The sequence below is a fragment of the Triturus cristatus genome, chromosome 12, assembly GCF_964204655.1.
Source record: "Triturus cristatus chromosome 12, aTriCri1.1, whole genome shotgun sequence".
NCBI classification, from domain to species: Eukaryota; Metazoa; Chordata; class Amphibia; order Caudata; family Salamandridae; genus Triturus; species Triturus cristatus.
In genome coordinates this window covers 577,494,864-577,515,400 of record NC_140595.1, presented here as the reverse complement: position 1 = coordinate 577,515,400, position 20,537 = coordinate 577,494,864, and the positions used below count along the sequence as shown (strand labels likewise).

The 20,537-nt window shown below is 43.4% G+C and overlaps 1 protein-coding gene across 1 annotated transcript in view; it reads right to left on the bottom strand.

Annotated features, from left to right (window-relative positions):
• Positions 1-20,537, bottom strand: part of LOC146776290 (neural-cadherin-like) — a 567,428-nt gene that overhangs the window by 419,084 nt on the left and 127,807 nt on the right. Inside the window, exons 9-13 of the mRNA XM_085637108.1 lie at positions 19,805-19,973; positions 18,330-18,500; positions 15,480-15,652; positions 9,840-10,007; positions 7,492-7,741 (exon numbers count right to left, since the gene is read on the bottom strand). Coding sequence (XP_085493234.1) covers positions 7,492-7,741; positions 9,840-10,007; positions 15,480-15,652; positions 18,330-18,500; positions 19,805-19,973 — 931 coding nt within the window. The remainder of the gene's footprint in view (positions 1-7,491; positions 7,742-9,839; positions 10,008-15,479; positions 15,653-18,329; positions 18,501-19,804; positions 19,974-20,537) is intronic.

Genomic DNA, 20,537 nt, shown 5'->3' with positions numbered 1-20,537 from the left:
TAACTAGAGTACTCCGGTGCTCCCATGGGTGGTGGCCCTAGACACCTCTAAGTCCAAAAGGGTTTGCTTGTAGTCGTCCTCTGAGTGTCCTTAACTTGTAATTTTCCAACCGCGACTTTCCCCATAGAAGTTAACGGTGATCCGTGCCTGTGTTCTAACACTCCACGCGTCCCCCGTGGGTCCCCTACGTCACTACCTTGGGTGGTTCCCTGGGGTCCAAGCGCTTCTAAAGGCTCTAAGCCTTGTGTCTAGTTCAGTCGTGGTTCTTATACCACTTTATTGGTATGTGGTTTGGTACGCCCCTAGGGCCCAAACTTGTATTTGTGCTTTTACTGTTGAATACTGACTTGTAACTTAAGTACTTCGAACTCCAGCCTCATAAAGAGACTAGAGAGGTGTGTTTTATCTTAAATACATATATTTTTAATCTATACCTGGTGTGGTTGTCCTTTCATTTGAACTGGTAAAACAAGCTGCTTTACATTCCTTCAAGACTTAGCCTGAAGGCTGCTCTCCATAGCTACCACTAGGATAGCTTTCAATAAAGGTTGTCTTTAACCTATCACCATAAAGGGTTGTTTGGACTGGTACAGGGTGCCCACTTTAATTAGTGGACAGCATATACCAGGCCAACTTCTCACAATGAAGGCAAGCAGCAATCAATGCTGCACACCTCTGTGCAGCAGTAGGTCACTAAGAAACATGGCAAAAAGCTATCGATGCTGCACACCTCTGCAGCAGTACGTCAAAAAGAATGAAGGCAAGAAGCTATCAGTGCTGCACACCTCTGTGCAGCAGAACTTCACCAAGAATCAAGGCAAACAGCTATCGGTGCTGCACACCTCTGCAGCAGTACGTCACAAAGAATGAAGGCCAGAAGTTATCACTGCTGTACACCTCTGTGCAGCAGTATATCACTAAGAATCAAGGCAAGTAGCTATCAGTGCTGCACACCTCTGCAGTAGTTGGTCACTGAGATTCAAGGCAAACAGCTATCAGTGCTGCACAGCTCTGCAGCAGTACGTCACTACGAATCCAGGCAAGCAGCTATCAGTGCTGCACACCTCTGTACAGCAGAACGTCACAAAGAAACATGGCAAACAGCTATTGGTGCTGCACACCTCTGCAGCCGTACGTCACTAAGAATCAAGGTAACCAGCTATCAGTGCTGCACATCTCTGCAGCAGTACATCACAGGGAATCAATGCAAGCAGCTATCAGTGCTGCATCCCTCTGAAGCAGTACGGCACTAAGAATCAAGTCAAGCAGCTATCAGTGATGCACACCTCTGCAGCAGTACGTCACTAAGAATCAAGGTAAGTAGTTATTAGTGCTGCACACCTCTGTGCAACAGCACCATACTGAGAATCAAGGCAAGCAGCTGTCAGTGCTGTATACCTCTGTGCAACAGTACCTCACTGAGAATCAAGGCAAGCAGCTATCAGTGCTGCACACCTCTGTGCAACAGTACCGCACTGAGAATCAAGGCAAGCAGCTATCAGTGCTGCACACCTCTATGCAGTGGTACCTCACTAAGAATCAAGGCAAGCAGCTATCAGTGCTGCACACCTCTGTGCAGTAGTACGTCACTAAGAATCAAGGCAAGCAGCTATCAGTGCTGCACACCTCTATGCAGTGGTACCTCACTAAGAATCAAGGCAAGCAGCTATCAGTGCTGCACACCTCTGTGCTGCAGTATCGCAATAAGAATCAAGGAAAGCAGCACTGGAGTAGTACCTCACTAAAGATCAAGGCAAGCAGCTATCAGTGCTGCACACCTCTGTGCAGCAGTACCTCACTGAGAATCAAGGCAAGCTGCAATCAGTGCAGCATACCTCTGCAGCAGTACCTCACTGAGAATCAAGGCAAGCAGCTAGCTATCAGTGCTGCACACCTCTGCAGCAGTACCTCACTGAGAATCAAGGCAAGCAGCTATCAGTGCTGCACACCTCTGCAGCAGTACATCATTAAGAATCAAGGTAAGTAGGTATCAGTGCTGCACACCTCTGTGTAGCAGTATGTCACTAAGAATCAAGGTAAGTAGGTATCAGTGCTGCACACCTCTGTGCAGCAGTACCTCACTGAGAATCATGGCAAGCAGCTATCAGTGATGCATACCTCTGCAGCAGTACATCACTAAGAATCAAGGTAAGTAGTTATTAGTGCTGCACACCTCTGTGCAGCAGTATGTCACTAAGAATCAAGGTAAGTAGGTATCAGTGCTGTACACCTCTGTGCAACAGCACCTCACTGAGAATCAAGGCAAGCAGCTGTCAGTGCTGTATACCTCTGTGAAACAGTACCTCACTGAGAATCAAGGCAAGCATCTATCAGTGCTGTATACCTCTGTGCAACAGTACCTCACTGAGAATCAAGGAAAGCAGCTATCAGTGGTACACACCCCTGTGCAGTAGTACGTCACTAAAAATCAAGGCAAGCAGCTATCAGTGCTGCACACCTTTGTGCAGTAGTACATCACTAAGAAACATGACAAATAGCTATCGGTGCTGCACACCTCTGCAGTAGTACGTCACAAGGAATGAAGGCAAGAAGCTTTCAGTGCTGCACATCTCTGTGCAGTAGTACATCACTAAGATTCAAGGCAAGCAGCAATCAGTGCTGCACACATCTATGCAGTAGTAAGTCACTAAGAATCAAGACAAGCAGCTATCAGTGCTGCACTCCTCTGCAGCAGTTTCTGACTGAGAATCAAGGCAAGAAGCTATCACTTCTGCACAGCTCAGCAGCAGTACGTCTATAAGAATAAAGGTAAGCAGGTATCAGTGCTGCACACCTCTGTGCAGAAGTTTGTCACTAAGAATCAAGGTAAGTAGGTATCAGTGCTGCACACCTCTGTGCAGCAGTACCTCACTGAGAATCATGGCAAGCAACTATCAGTGATGCATACCTCTGCAGCAGTACATCACTAAGAATCAAGGTAAGTAGTTATTAGTGCTGCACACCTCTGTGCAGCAGTATGTCACTAAGAATCAAGGTAAGTAGGTATCAGTGCTGCACACCTCTGTGCAACAGCACCTCACTGAGAATCAAGGCAAGCAGCTGTCAGTGCTGTATACCTCTGTGAAACAGTACCTCACTGAGAATCAAGGCAAGCATCTATCAGTGCTGTATACCTCTGTGCAACAGTACCTCACTGAGAATCAAGGAAAGCAGCTATCAGTGGTACAGACCCCTGTGCAGTAGTACGTCACTAAAAATCAAGGCAAGCAGCTATCAGTGCTGCACACCTTTGTGCAGTAGTACATCACTAAGAAACATGACAAATAGCTATCGGTGCTGCACACCTCTGCAGTAGTACGTAACAAGGAATGAAGGCAAGAAGCTTTCAGTGCTGCACATCTCTGTGCAGTAGTACATCACTAAGATTCAAGGCAAGCAGCAATCAGTGCTGCACACATCTATGCAGTAGTAAGTCACTAAGAATCAAGACAAGCAGCTATCAGTGCTGCACTCCTCTGCAGCAGTTCCTGACTGAGAATCAAGGCAAGAAGCTATCACTTCTGCACAGCTCAGCAGCAGTACGTCTATAAGAATAAAGGTAAGCAGGTATCAGTGCTGCACACCTCTGTGCAGAAGTTTGTCACTAAGAATCAAGGCAAGCAGCTATCAGTGCTGCATATTTCTGAAGCAGTATAACACTTAGAATGAAGGCAATAGTACCTCACCGAGAATCGAGGCAAGCAGCTATCAGTGCTGCATACCTCCGCAGCAGTACGTCACTGAGAATCAAGGCAATCACCTATCAGTGGTACATACATCTGTGCAGCAGCACCTCACTAAGAATTAAGGCAAGCATCAATCAGTGCACACCTCTGCAGCAGTACATCATTAAGAATCAAGGTAAGTAGGTATCAGTGCTGCACACCTCTGTGCAGTAGGTCGTCACTAAGAATCAAGGCAAGCAGCTATCAGTGCTGCACACCTCTGTGCAGTAATACCTCATTAAGAATGAAGGCAAGTAGCTATCAGTGCTGCACACCTCTGTGCAGCAGTATCACACTAAGAATCAAGGGAAGCAGCACTGGAGTAGTACCTCACTAAAGATCAAGGCAAGCAGCTATCAGTGCTGCATACCTCTATGCAGCAGTACATCACTGAGAATCAAGGCAAGCAGCTATCAGTGCTGCATACCTCTGCAGCAGTACGTCACTAGGAATCCAGGTAAGTAGGTATCAGTGCTGCACACCTCTGTGCAAGAATATGTCACTGAGAATCAAGACAAGCAGCTATCAGCGCTGCTCACCTCTGCAGCAGTATGTCACTAAGTATGAAGGGAAGCAGCTATCAGTGCTCATACCTCTTTCCAGCAGTACGTCACTAGGAATCAAGGCAAGCAGACCTCAGTGCTGCACACCTCTGTGCAAAAGTACATCACTGAGAATCATGGCAAGCAGCTATCAGTGCAGCATACCTCTGCAGCAGTACACCACTAAGAATCAAAGCAAGCAGCTATCAGTGCTGCACACCTCACTGAGAATCAAGGCAAGCAGCTATCAGTGCTGCACACCTCTGCAGCAGTACATCATTAAGAATCAAGGTAAGTAGGTATCATTGCTGCACACCTCTGTGTAGCAGTATGTCACTAAGAATAAAGGTAAGTAGGTATCAGTGCTGCACACCTCTGTGTAGCAGTATGTCACTAAGAATCATGGTAAGTAGGTATCAGTGCTGCACACCTCTCTGCAGCAGTACATCATTAAGAATCAAGGTAAGTAGGTATCATTGCTGCACACCTCTGTGTAGCAGTATGTCACTAAGAATCAAGGTAAGTAGGTATCAGTGCTGCACACCTCTGTGTAGCAGTATGTCACTAAGAATCATGGTAAGTAGGTATCAGTGCTGCACACCTCTCTGCAGCAGTACCTCACTGAGAATCAAGGCAAGCATCTATCAGTGCTGCACACCTCTGCAGCAGTACATCACTAAGAATCAGGGCAAGCAGCTATCAGTGGTATCTCACTAAGAATCAAGGTAAGTCACTATCAGCAGTATCTCATTAAGAATCAAGGTAAGTAAATGGTGGAAAGCTCTGTTCAGCAGCACGTCACTAGGAATCAAGGCAAGCAGCTCTCAGTGCTGCCCACCTCTGCAGAAATACGTCACTAAGAATCAAGGTAAGCAGCTATCAGTGCTGCACATCTCTGTGCGGTATTACATCACTACGAATCAAAGTAAGTAAATGGTGCAAAGCTCTGGGCAGCAGTACTTCAATAGGAATCAAGGCAAGTAGCTGTGAATGCTACTCACCTCTGGATAGACAGCTGTGCACCAAGGAGAATCAAGAGAAGCAGCTATCAGTGCTTCACCCCTTTATGCAGCAGTACGTGACTGATAAACAAGGCAAGCGATTATCAGTACTGCCCTCCTTTATACACCAATTATAATCAAGGTGAACTTATATAAGAGTGCTCAACAATTAATGTCATTCTCTGCCCAATCATGTTTTTTGGTGGGAGTAGTCTATCAGCCTAGAGGCTCAAATTGGGCCACAAACTAAATGTGCCTTTTATGAAATAATTAGACCTTAAGCTGGTACTCCTTTTTATCCTCCTTCACCAAGGCTATTTTGGCTTTGAACAACTCTAAATGAGACTATGGGATCATACTCTATTCTAGTCTCCAACAATATTAACCGAGCCAACTTCATCTGGACCAGAAGCAGCTTCTCCTCTAGTTTGTACTCTTTCTAAATGCTATTCTAGTTTCAGGACTGAGACTACTGCTTCACTGGCTACCTGTGCAACTGAGAATTGTATTCAAGATTCTGGTCCAGGTTTACCAAGATTTTGCCTCCGGGTTGCACCACTTTTGTAGCTAAGCCCGGAGGCAAAATCGATGTTGGGATTTACCAATACTAAGCCGCACAAATCAAGAGCTGCTTGCCTTTGCAGAGGATTTGATCTCAAAAGTAAAGCAATGCAGAGCATAATGCTACCTTGAATTACCTTGCATTCAGGATGCATTACATGGGTAGATCATGAGCGTTCCCATGCAGCCACCCATGTATTTGGATGCCAACCCATATTCCCTAAAGTCAGTAAACATGGGTTTGAGCCAAAATCATGAGCCTTGTCAAAGCTCACATAAGGGGGAGAAATAGCTTTATTTCTCCTCGTTACTTCCTCTTTAAAGAGGAATAAGCCTCTAAGAATAGTCTTCCTGCAGGAAAGTATCCCCTCATGCACAAAAACTATTCTGACCACAATGCAGGCATCCTTGTGTCGTGGTGCAACCGTGCCTGCGTTGGTGCTAGGCTGCCCAGAAGTGTGCCAGTGCTACGAGAGAGCAGAAACGTGCCATATCTTAATGGCATGTTTCAGCTCTTGCCTATTGACACAACGCAGTGCAGCAAATCCCCTTGCTGCGTTGCGTAAACGTTTAGTAAACCTGGGCTTTTATGTTTAATCTACAAGTGCCTAAATGGTCCCTAACTGTGGCACAAGTTTACCTGAAGCAGTTTGATACTGCTCCTCATGCACCATCTTGAGAAAGAATTAAGGGTCCGATTCACAAAAGAAATCCTAAATCCGGACTCACAGAAGTTCTGTTCATCATGGGGCAGATTTACAATTGTCTCCCATTCACAAAACTCTGTAATACTATACCTCAAAAATTGCTCATGTCGCGACTTTCCTGCCATACTACTTACTAAGTCAGGTGAGTTTTAAAGACTATTTCCACATTGAAGAAATGTACAGAGGGTACGAATATGATCTATGAACAAGCTGCCAAATGTGAGAATGCACATTTTTTTCTTTCTGCTTTTCTCCATGTTGAAAACAGTTTCATTTTTGTTGAAGCCTGTCCCCCTATTTACAGACCATTTTCTCTGATCTTTTCCAAGATGGCACATAATGGATGTCTTTTCCAAGATGGCAAAGTGTTGAAGTATTTTTCAAGCTGCCAAAGGGTGGGAAAGGAGTTTGTGAAGGTCCACAAATTAACAAGTTTATGGATGTTTACAAAGTTACATGGGAGACTACACCTTGATGCACCCAAACCTTGCTTGGACTTACTCTGAATATTTGTACACACTTGTGGCATACAGCTACGCAGTAGTAAATTAATTTATACAGTTAGATCAACGACTGAATGCCTTGGCAGTCGTAATTCGGGCCCTAAATCACTACTATTCTAATTATCTACCCTGTAGTCAACTGTGAATCCTTCAACCATTTCTCTTCCATAGTTTCTAGAGATACTATTTGGTTCTCCTTGTTCAGACATGCTTGCTGCTCTCAAAAGATATTGAAATCAAATCAATTCCATGGTGTCCATCCTTCTGCAGCAGTGTGTGAATGACCATCTAAACAAAGGCCCATCAGCACTGCCCACCCTTTCTGCCGTAGCCCATCTACGGCCACCAAGAGAGGCTACCATCAGAGCAGGACCCTAGTTGGCATGTTACATGGCTCCCAGCATGTTGCACGTTTCTGAAGAGGATGTCCACGCATCATTTGATCCACCTACCTGTTAAGTTGATGCGGATGGTCGCAAACGCGGCCAATGGCACGGTGGCGACATTCTGCGCCCGGACCTTCAGCAGGAAATTCTTCGTGCTCTCGTAATCCAAAGGCTCAGCCACCAGCACAGAAGCAGACCCGTCCTCTCTGTTTGGGGTCAGGTAGAAGTGGATAGGCATGTTTGTTTCCGGAACAAGCCCCTCCTCCAGAATATAGGTCACACGAGGGTCGCCCAGAGGAGAGTTTGCTTTAATGGTCTGTCCAACGAAAAATAATAAGCAGATATTTAGGAACTCCTTTTCTTACAGACATAGGCTAATAAAATAAGAAATCACACGCAAATATGCAAATGTAAAAGTAAAGCATGCTTTGATTACATCACATATTGAACCCATGGAACGCTGAGTAGTAAATCCACTTTCTAATACAAATTTTTCATGAAGGAATCAATAATATATGGGATAAAGTAACCTCTGTAATGATATTCTAAGTCACCAACGATTTGCTTTCACCTTTTACAGAAAGGATGCCAAAGACCAAGCTTCTTTATAAAGAGATGGAACTCCGAAGAGACGTATAATCGCCTCATAATGAATGGCAGAGGGTATCATAATCAAGGTTCCCTGTTTTCCGTTTTTACTGATTTTTACAGATAAATACAGACAGAAAAACAGTTATTTTCTTGTGTGTAATTATTTTTCGATGTGGAGAAAAATAGAAATTGGGTTGCTTTTGAGTGATTCTAAATACTGCCTGCCATAACGGCCAGATCAATAGCTGTGTGGATTGATAGATAAGGGGGTTAAAAAAGAAAGGAATTTTAGAAAAGAGGCTTAAACAGCAGTAGATAAGCACAAGGTTGATACTGAAATTTGCATATTTTTATATAAGTGCATTGATTTATCTTCTGCGGGTGTTCATATCACTGAAACGTGGCAGACATTCAAGCATCAGTGTATATTTATCGGTTAAATAAATGTGGAAATAATCCTGTTACAGCTTAATTTTTTCATAAAACCCAAAATAAATATGGATAAATACAGATAAAATTAGCAAAAAATAAATATGGATAAATACCATAAAACCGGGAGCCCTAATCATGATCTATATGATAAAGGGTCACAGCATTACCCTTCCCGAAAAGAAACTTACCTTCTTGGTCTCTTGCTGCTTAATATGCAAGAGTATGATTGCAGCTATTATAAATAGTTTACTATATCAGTATAACATGCTGTAGTTCAGAATGTATACTAACTTATGGAGAGATTGCTGCTTTCTGTAATGAACGATAGTGGGCAAGAAATGAATATCATCTTTCTGCTGATGGCTCTTCGTTTTCATGAAAACAGATCAGAAGAGCTTAAATGCTAGTTTTCCTTTTTTTCATTGTTTAAACAGCAGGTGAAACTCTGTTCGAAGACCTGCAGGTCACTGTCTGCTGCTTTTGGCAGAAGAGATAGTGACGTCACAACACACCTTTAATAAGTTATTACCATTAGCTACACCATTTTCTTTTACAGGTTATCGCAATGATCTTACAGCAAAACTGTAATAAGAGAATTAGAGACCGGTTTTTATAAAAGGATTGCAGGCTTCCATGTATAACAATTTGCTATGAGTAAATGAATAGCACTGTACCCCAGGTTAGCCTCAAGTCGCCTCTTTTTTGTGTGGCCCATTTTTAGATCAAATATTATAGCATGCACTAAAGCGTACAATACTTACAGTGGCGGCAAACACGGATTATGGAGGATAACAAATTTTCTGACATTACTTTAGGGAAAGCCGCACTCAATTTACGGAACAACCATTCAAGCACAAAAGAGTGTTGCTTTGAAGGGTGTTAGAAAAGGAAGGGAAGGAATATGGTGAGGGATATCTGAAGCTTCTGAGTGGGGCTAAAACCAGAAGAGTGATCCAGTGAATGTATTTGTCAAAAATCAAATAATGTAAATTCATGTTGTCATTTGCTATCAGTCAATTTAATATTATACCATTTCATTGGAACTCAGTAGGATAGCTCAAGTTCAAGAGTGTTCTAGACTGGAAAAAACAACAATACACTCTTGTGGGAACAACACAAAACATAATTGTAGAATACAACATTTTTCTCAGAGGTGCTAAAATAAACTAAAAAAAACAGGCCCAATCAGACAACATAAAAGGCAGAATGAAGTTAATCTAAAAATGCTACATTCCTACCATGTGGTCAATAAACGAGCCCAATGAGCTTTCAGGAGTCATTATATGACCTCTGTGTGACACCATTCAAAGCAGGCTTCATTGTTTAAGTGTACAAGAATGCGAGTGATGAGCATAGAGCGTAGGCGTAGAAAGGTGACCCAAAGTTCTTACCACAATGGCAGTGTCTCTCATGGTGTTCTCCGGGATGACTAGCTCGTAACTGTCCTTCTCCCACACCGGGGGCTGGTTCTTGGCATTGGTAATGGTCACCGCCAGCTCCACCTGACTGCTCCTATTACCTCCATCCGTGGCAATAATCTCCTGAGTTATGAAGGACCTCTGAAAAAGAAGAGCAAACGCAGCTTTAGGTTCTGTTTGAGTCGCATGTTGAAGGCGCGAAGAAGAGGGAGGCATGATCAGCCCAAAGCACTATGAGTTAATCAATGAAGGGGACGTGGAAGGGCAGGAGGGCACTTCTTGTCCTGTCCTCAGAAGGGATGCCCGTATACTTGTAAAAACAGACAAAATATCTACCCTTTAAATGGAAACACCACTCAAGTTTTTGCCTGGTGTTGCCACATTTCTCATACTTCCCTAGGTTTTTGTGGGGTCCGCGTGGACGGGGAGAGATACTTACAGCTTTCTTGAAGCTTTGCCGCGGGAGCTTTATCACACCAGAACTATCCCTGACTGAGAGCCCCTTAGGAGAGCACTGCGAGAAGGTAAAAGGAAACAGGGGACTTGGTGGTTTCAGGAGAAGCTCTATTCTCGAGATTATGGGCACCGGTGAGGAAGGAATGGAGAGGGAATCTATGCTGGTAGGATGGATCCAGATGAATGTGAGGAGGACCGGAAATGCACTCTGTTATGGGTGTGAGGCAGTGGATGAAACAGTCTAAAACAGTCTCATTCATTCTCTACCCTTCGAAAAAAGGTTTTTACAAATTTTAAGTGAAAGGTAACCCCAAACATTTTATTATCAACAGTGCTCTTTTACGATGTTGTTTAGTATTGGCAATTAAAGGGGGGATGTCATAGTTGTGTCATTCTATAGGCATGCGTCTTTACGCAAGCATGCACCTACAGACTGACGTGGGTGCCATTTTCTTTTATTTTTTTGACTGATCTAAGATGGTGGGTGCCACTTAAATTGAGCAATAAAATATTTAGCATGTGCGAAAGAACTTCGTGGAGGACGGCAGCAATTTGTTGCATGGCACTCCAAATAAAATATATTTTAGGAAAAATAATGGAGATGGGGGGCTACCTGGGAACGGGTGGGGAGAGCAGATTGAAGAATAGCTACGATGAGTGGCGGGGTACGCGTTTGAGAGCAACACATTGGTTCGGGAGAAGCACATGAGGAAGACAGACATGTAGGCAAATAGGTGGAGAAGCACGCAAAGGAGACAACAGCACAGAGGATGGCGGAGTGAGGGGGTGAGACGTACATGGGAAGGAGAAGAGAAGTCTCAAGAGAGAAAGTAAACACAGAGCACACAGATATTTGGAGGGAGGAAGAAACACAAGAGGGAGAGAGCAGGAAATACATGCAGTCTGATGAGGTGCTTAACCAAAAAGAAAAAGATAGTTCACTAAAAGGGAGCAGTGTAACGACCGCGGTTTAAAGGCATGCAATCAAATCGCATGCGTTGTAACATACTATATTGGTCACAACTATACCTTAATCAGTTCACCACCTTATCCTGTTCTTAACTCGTAGTTTCATTACATTCCAGAGTTCAGACTTGAAACCAAGCACCATGTAAGCAGTGGTTGAGACCCTAGAGCAAATGTTAAAGCTCCAATCTTGGCCCATGCAGGAGAATAAAATAAAGAACATCCTGCTTCCTCACTCTCTCACTGGTCACGCTCTACCTGTGGAACACTTAAATGAAGTTATGACCTCTCTTTTGATATAGTATCAAAAGAGTGTAAAACACTATACGATAAATCCTTCATTTGGAAAGGATTTGCCCCCACGATTCAGGCAGAAAAAGCTATTCTAAACCACTTGTAACGCTGCTAGAGGAAATCCTATGTCGTAGATGCTAAATCGTTGTATATACGTCTTCTGTGCAACTACTGTCATCTAGTCAGGCCAGCAGAGAGGAGATATTATTCTTCTGAGATCAACTCAGCCACTTCATCTGTAAAATCTTTATTTAGAACAGTTCAAGATCTGACCTTGGTAGCCATGGAATCCATAACAGTGATCCTGGCGCAGCTTTTAGCTGATTTGGTGCTTGGTCTCTTGCATCTATTAGGTGAGATTTACCAGAGAGGAAATTCAATCAAATACCTGGGATCTGAATAATCTGAGGCTGCCATTAACGCCACTAAGGGGAATCACCCCTTTGCTGCCTTTGTTTCACTTCGCGTCATTACATTATTTCCTCGACAAAAGGAAGCAATCCACTGGGTCACCATTAGACCTATCTATGCCTGTGGAGGATTCTGAAATATACTCCTGAGGTCTTTGCTCATAGTATCTGTGTCATAGTCAACACTACTATGACTTAAGGCATTACGCCTGCTTTTTTTCTAAACAGCAGTTAAACCTTGATTTTAAAAAAACGGATTAGATCCCATTGACACAATACATTTTACGCCTATTTAATCGCTGCCCAATACCAGAAAAAGTACTGATAGTTTAGTGTCTGGTCAAAATTTCATTGAATGTAATCACATATTACAACCTTTTCAATTCAGGTTTTGCCCAGGTTACAGTTTCGAGATGGCCATCGTCTCAATTTTAAATTAGATATGTTTCATTGTAGGCAATGGTATTGTTGCGGCCCTCAACACCGTTGATCACAATGTTCTCCTCACCTGTCTTTCAGAATTGCATAATGGGGGTACTGAACTGTCCTGAGCTAAATCTTTTTTATAAGAGTGCCTGGTGCCAGTAAGGATTGGGCACTATTCGTTGAACTTGAAGTCTGTCTCCAGGGGGTTGCCCCATGGAACAGCTCTATGGTCTTTCCTTTTTGATGCACACATGTGCCCTTGAGTGCTTGTTTTATCAGAATTAGGAGTGCCATTTGCAATGTATAAAGATAAGACACAGATCCTTCTGGAGAGCAGACAAGGCATTACATACATTACTTTTTAACTCCTGCAAGCCCTGAAACTCAAATGATGGATGTGTCACGACTATATCAAACCGAATCCATCTAAAACAGGTTATAGTAACCAATAATCCAACCAATCTGGCGAAGGCTATTTTATAGCCTCCCAACCTAAGCCCTGCCCTGAGCTAGTCTCAGTGGTAAAAAAGAATTGGGTATTCTCATTGTTTGAAAAAATCCTTGGATCATCAGCTAAAATTATTTCTTCTCCCTTTAAATCTGACCTTGTGTACCTAGTCTCACACCAGTTATACAGATTGACAATTTGGGATTTTAAATATACTCTGAACTCTTGTCCTCAGCACAAAGTTAGGCAGTAGTACAAAGCTTCTTCTTTCTGCTACACACCTTGCAAAGGCTTCTGCCATACTTTATAATTCCCCCAGAGTTTCTGTGAGAAAGTCATTTCTATCATCTAAGCCATAACACTGTAACCAATCGAATCTGGTACTTCCTCGGACTGCAGTCACATGACTTCTGAGACTTCAGAAGGGCTCATTCTGAAGTTTCTGAAGTCATGTGCTGAAGTCCAACTTCTGCTAAATTTGAAGCGCTTGAAAAGCATCAGAAGAGCAGTACTCCACTCATACTCAGGTTCCTGTGGGGCGGTGAATAATCTTTATATCATTGTGCTTTGCCTGCAACACTCTTTAAAAAGAAGGGATTTCTTCATGGCCAACATTTTTGGCTGCCGCCCCTGCTTCCTGATGCGATCAGCCGGTAGACGTCTTTCCAGAGCAGCTGCATTTTCTCATTCATTTGTGCTATATTATATAAATGGTTGCCTTCCATTATTACCCCAGACTGAGGGAATATTTCACATTTCAACAGGGCATAAAGGCCTGGTTGTTCCCTGCACAATAACTTAACTTTAAGAGACACTGGGTTTGGGAGGTAGTCAGATGTCTAGCTAACGTGCAAATGTACCAATCGCCCAGGAGGTTAGGTGTGGTGCCCAGCTCCAATAATGCCCCTGCTGCATTAGCTATGAGACTTATATCTTCTAGTTGCTGCGGAAGTACTGAAACATGCACAAAGCCTCAGAGGTATGGTGGTCGCTGCTGGGGGGTTTTCCATGCAGGTCTCCACAGGTAGGGTGCACATAGCAAGGACTGCGAGAGTTTGGAGATGTTGGATCTCAGCGGTGGAAAGCATATAAACAAGAGGGGCCAGCCTCGCTGAGCCAGGTTGGAGGTCCGAAGAACTGGATGCACCATTATCTGCAAATGCATCTCAGAACCTGTCTCAAAGGTTTTCTGAGAGTCACAGTCCGTATCGGTTGAGAGAAAATCCTGCCCCATCCACCAGACTGTGGGACATAGTTACCTAAAACTAGGGTGATTGGTTACTTCTGCTGGGATAGTGATTTTGTGTTGTAGAAACATCAGACCCATGAAGTGGACACATTCAGAAGTACAGTATACCGAAAAGCATGCGCTGATCAAGGGCTGTATTATGAAAAGTGTCCTAGAGGTGCAACGCAAGTGTGCTCCTGCTTTCTCTTCCCTGCTGCACTTTGGTATTACAGAAGGAACTGCAGATGCTCGAGAGGCTCGCACTGGTGGTATCCAAAAGGGACATTCCCTCATTTGCATGGGCATTGTGGCTCTGCACTGGTGCTGTATCATTGATGCGGGTGCAGAGGCAAAGAGGCTGTCAGGGTGTGCGCTCAATGTGCACCACAAAGAGGAGGCGCCCTATCAGTGCAAGACTTACAGTGGGATAAGGGGTCTCATGGACTCCCCCACACAACACCCTGCAGACAGGAACAGTCACTCACTGCACCTGCATGCAGGGGATTATCTGTTCGCCCTTAAACTGCAGACTGGGTGCCGCCTAAACTGTGAGAGAAGGGCAGCTGCTTCAAAGAGCCTCTCTGCCTTTCACCAGTACCTGCCTCCAGAGCAGCCGTGAATTCAAGGCTACCCTGGGGGTAGTGCATTATCGTAAATACGGCACACTGTATGTTTGCACCAGACGCAACCTGATAAAGGTGTGCTACAGCGCAAGCAGGCATAGTGTGCCTTATCTATAAAAATACGGCCCCTGGTACATAGCTATTAATAGTGCAACAGGCGCGGCATTACAGCCAGGGGTTTAGAGTGCACCCTAAAATTCCAGGTACATTTGTATTTCATTACCCAACCAGTGGGTGGAGCATGTCCTTTGCTTACACCAGAGCCAATGGCACACTTACTGTGGCACTGGCACCAATAACCTGAGACATCAGGCAAGGTTCTCAGCCTCAATAATAGTAGTTTCTTCCACCCAGGAGCCAGTCTCCCTAAGGTTGCACCGAGCTGTCAGATGGCTCATTGCTGCGCTCCATGACAGTCTCTTTTCCTAGACCCTGTTGAGAATTCCCAGCCCTTTCAATCAAGTTGGCACCCCTAAAATAGAACATAGCTCTTTGTTGCAAAGCAAGGAACCAAGACCAGATGAGTGACAGGTTTCAGGGCTTGTGATCTACCTTTGATGTGGATCAGTGAAGAGGGATGTCCATCAGCTAATTCTCCAGTCCTCAATGCCATAAACTAACCTCAATGCCGAATGTGGGATCAACTCCAGGCAGTAGAAACAATATATCCAGCCAGCCCAGTAACCCAGAAGCAACTTTAAGCCAGCTTCCCACTAGACAACCTCAAAATTCTATATTCCAAATCCTGGAGTACAAGCTTACCTTTGATATAGGGCGGGCCACATAGACCCAGCCTGTGGTGGGATTAATTTGGAAATACTTCGGCTCTTCACCTGCCATGGAGTATGTAATCGCAGCATTTGTTCCATAATCATCGTCATGGGCAGCAATGCGGAGAAAACTGGTCCCAACTGCAGTATCTTCATGTAAGAAATCTGAAAGAGGGAACGACAACTTAAAATCAAGGATGCTAGTGTGTGATACTGGAACCAGTTTGAAAACCCTGACTAGGATAGTAACTGAAAAGAACAAAAAGAAACTAAACTTTTCAAAACAGCCGAAGTTGATTTGTTTTGCTCTCATAATTGTCAGGTCTATCCTACACATCACTTGATGTTAAAACATTAGGGAAAAAGCCTTCTTTCTAACTAAAAAGAGAGGACCTATTGAGAGCAATAAGTCATGAAAGATTATGCACACCTGCTAAGAACCAACTAAGTTCACCCTGAGGTTGTGCAAGGGCAGTGCTACTGCACTCGGATCCTGATTGGCAAAGGGCGCGTGCCTGCGTGCAGGAGGAGGGCCGGGCCAGCAGCGGAGCGTATCAAAGCCCAGCCCTCCATGACTACTTAAGCAGCACGCATGATCCCACTTCTTTTGTATTCATTGGCTGCGTGAATAGCGGGACAAGGGTCTACTCAGTTCAGCAAGCCCCAGTCCCAACGTCCTTCTGGTTCAGGGAGGAAATTGACCTGGATGGACAACAAAGAGATTACCCCTAATTAACAAGATTACAAATGCAATCCTTGCATGAGCGTTGGTACATGCTCCTGCAGTGCAGACATTGGCATACATATCTTCAGTCTGCAATGCACCTTATCCTGTGCGAATGCTGCAATAGGTCAGGATTCTTACAGGAAAAGGAAGGAGAGCGCAGAGCCGCGCAACCCTCAGTGAATGAGAGATGGACCTAGTCCGCTCTGCTTGCACGCAAATCATTTTACGCAGAAGCACAAATTTCCGTTTTAATAATCTGGACAAAATACCCCTTTTTAAAATCTACCCATGACTATCAACAAGATTTATAAATCTAGGCGTTTGTACTATGCCCCTTTTTTACCCTCGAGGAGTTTAAGTGACAGGATAAACTTTGAGTGCGCGATTAGTGTTTTTGCATTACATTTATATTGTTAAAATCGCGTTGTAACTTTTTCAATGCATTACCACTGACTACATAACCAATTAGCCCATAACTACATTTGGTATTTTTCACATTTCACAGCTGTTAGTATATTTACTTATTTAATGTTCAGGTTAGTTGAAAAAACACACACTTCATGGATATTACATGGCATCTGTGAAATAACTGCTGTAGTTCACAGGTGGAGAGACACAAGTGGTCCTGGCGGAGACCATAAACGTTTCAAAGAACACATTTTTCAACGAACAAATTTTTGCATACCCAAGAATGAACACACTATATACAAACAAACCAAAACAACAGTCCCTTGCACACGCCAACAGTATATATTATGTATCATTGACAATAATAAAAAAACACTCTTGTTCCTCTGTTGAAACAGTCACTTCAGTTTAATCTCGAGATCCGTAGCCAACACGTGTTTCGTCTCGCTTAATTATTGTGAGCAGCAACTTCTTCAGGGCTCTAATCTCTTTGTATGGATCCTCAGTTCCGGCTGTATTTCCGACCTGGAATGGCTTCTAGTACTCCAGTGATATTTGCACAGTATAGGACAACAGTGATTACTGTGTCCAAGATTTAGTGTATTTCAGAATTCTTTTCTTAAGTGCAGATCTTGTGTGTATAAGTCATAAATCCATCATGAAGAATGACGACGTGGTATAGTAAAACCACTCTTTGGGGGCTAAGTGAGCCCCTCTTGCTAGCAACCAAGTCTTTGCTGGCGTAAACACAAACCCTCTGTTAACTAGCAGGGCTGCCTCCGGCGTGTCCGCAGAAGCTCACAAGATCTGCACTTAAGAAAAGAATTCTGGAATACACTAAATCTTGGACACAGTAATCACTGTTGCCCTATACTGTGCAAATATCACTGCACACCAGTATCTACTCACTGCGTATTTCCCAGGAGCGCCATTACCCTGCACAATCCACCACCCAAGAAGTCCCACTATATACAAATAAGGACTGATTGCATGTGTTCTTTTATATTGAAGATTGCTAATCAGACAATCTGATTAACAATCTTCAATATGAAAGAAAAAATGCCATCTAAACGGCAATCAGATAATCTGATTAACAATCATCAATATAAAAGAAAAAATGCAACCAATCCTTATTTGTATATCGTATGTTTATTCTTGGGTATGCAAAAATGTGTTCTTTGAAAAATGTGTTCGTTGAAATGTTTATGGTCTCCGCCAGGACCACTTGTGTCTTTTAACATATATTACCCAAGTCCTACGGATTGTTTTTGGGTGTCCCCATTTTTGTGCAATGGTAGTTCACAGGTGTGGCATAACTCCTGGGAACTGGGGGGCGTAAACCAGTAGGAAACAGGAAATAAGTCACAGGAGTAATGTATTATTTTCATGGATTTAGAACTGGGCTTCTCATTCCCCAGGACAGTTAAATCCAGTCAGGTTTTCATCGATAAATTTACATATACTGAATTACAGTGGAGTCCATTTTGCATAATTAGTTGATCATTCCCAAATCTGACGCGATTTTGCTTTTTCGTTAGTTCCCTAGTCCAGTTTTATTTAGATTTGATTTATTTTGGCATTTAGAAGCACAGGTGACTTGAAGAATGAATAATGATAATTTAAGTGCTTTAGACTGATAATTGATTCAGGTGGTTACGAATTTCAAGGATCAAAGTAGGCAACTCTCTAGTCAACTGAATTAGTTACGTTCATAGCGGATGTTTTCAAATCTTGGGTCATTGTCGTTTTGGTCCAGGATGATGATGTTTATCTGGCAGATCCCGATGAGCGGCTCAGTGGCTTGGTCTGTAGCGGTCAGGGTGATGGCGTACTCCCTTTGTTGCTCACGATTAAACCTCTCTAGTGTTGTCAAAATCCCTGAAAAGAGAAGTAAATCAATGTTCACGGAGAAGATTCTGGCAATGGAGGCATCTGCAACTGTATTGTATCTAAATTCTGAGTCAGGCACCCCATGCTAAATATACCCTACACAGGCTACTAAAGAGGGTCAGAGGCATGCTGCGAACACAGGCCATATAGGAGAGCACTTCCATAGCAGGAGAGGCATAACAAACTATGACCACATTGCACTTGCTACAGAGATATGACTGCAGCATGGGGTTAAGAGTACAATTTCCAGTCAACAGAATACTCTTAAAAGGTGAATTTCCCTTAGAAACGGACCAATGTACTTCTACGGTTCAGTTAAGTAAATGTTTTGGCTTGTGTGCTCAGCTGGCATCTTTACATGTCCATTTCTTTGATTGGAAGTTGTGAATCACTCTGTAGGATTAGCAAGACGTCGTTTGCATCCAGCCTTGTCCCTGAGTAACTTACGAGAAATCTAGTTTTGCCCCTCATTAAAAGTCCTCACTTGACCTCAAGAACTCTGCTTCTTGTAGGCCAGTCTACAACTCGCCATACGCCATAAAACTCTCAGAAAGGCCAGTGGCCTTTACAATTCAGTCTATCAACGAACAGCATAATATCGTTGATTATTTTTCGGCTGGTTTCTGGGCCGAGGAATCGGTTCTATGTTTTGCACTCAGTCTCTGCAATGAGGTGAACCAAGGATTTACTTTAGCTCTACCCCATTTCGGCATCTCTGACATTTGACACAATGAATCACTAGCCGACATTTGACACAATAGATCACTATCCGACATTTGACACAATGGATCACTATCCGACATTTGACACAATGGATCACTATCCGACATTTGACACAATGGACCACTATCCAACATTTGACACAATGGATCACTATCCTTGGCCGTGTTTCTGAAGTAGGGATAACAAATTGGTAATCCAATGAGTGAAATGTTTCTTAAGCATTAGAATTGAACCTGTCAATATTCCTCCTCATTAACCACTGCCCTAATCACCATACTCTAGTGGAGTGACTCACAGCTTTTACCTCCCCCCTCTCCTATGTGACACATATTCTGTCCCTAAATCGTCTCCTTTTTACAATTATGCAAACAAGATTCAGATTCTGCTCCAACTCATAACAACATCTGGTTGTTCTGCAAATGCCGTGCAAGGCAAATGCCTTCTCAAGTGCAGGGAATATTGAATTATGGAAAAAGCAGAGCTTTGCATAACTTTATGTCTAAATGAGGCTTACAATGACAGTATCATCCAATGACACAATATTTGAGATGCAATGGTTTTTCCTTTACCTGTGTCCGGGTGGATGCTAAACGCCGGGACTGTGCCATCTCTGTGCATGATCCCATACTTCACTCTGCCATTTGGCCCTTCATCAGCATCTGTTGCCTCCACTTGCAACACAACGGTCCCAGGTGCCTGGTTTTCCATGACAGAGGCATGGTCTCTGTAATGCTGACACTAGACAAAGAGTAAAAGCAAATTACTTGCATGCGTTCATATGTTAACATTTGAAGTAGTACTAAAAGATAATGTATCAACCTTTTATTTTTTCATGGAATTTGTAAGATGCTAATTTTGTGCATGAAGCTAGGAGTAAAGGGTTTCCCCATCCAGCACAATCCCTGACAATGGTTTTTCCGCTATCTGGACCCCCCTTTCACCCATGCAATATTCTAGCATCAAAGGTTTTGAATGAGACATTTAGTTCTCCAAAATGTTTTGTTCTTAATCTGAAAGGAATAGTTGGGAAAGTAGAAAACATTTCAAAAGAGCTGTGGTTGGGAGCAGTTGTCCTTCCTGAAAGAAGTGGCAGGGTGTGGTCTGATCAGGAGTAGGGTCCAGAAGATGTTATGTAGGTGGATACGAGTGGAAGACAAAGGAATAAGGAGAGGTCTGTAGGCAGTGAAGCACCAAATAGGGACACTTACCAAGAGGGAGATGGGCAAAGACTAGGAGACCAGTCAGGGGAGCATGAGTTGCCCTGCAACTACGTATATTCACGATATTGCACTACTTTTAATA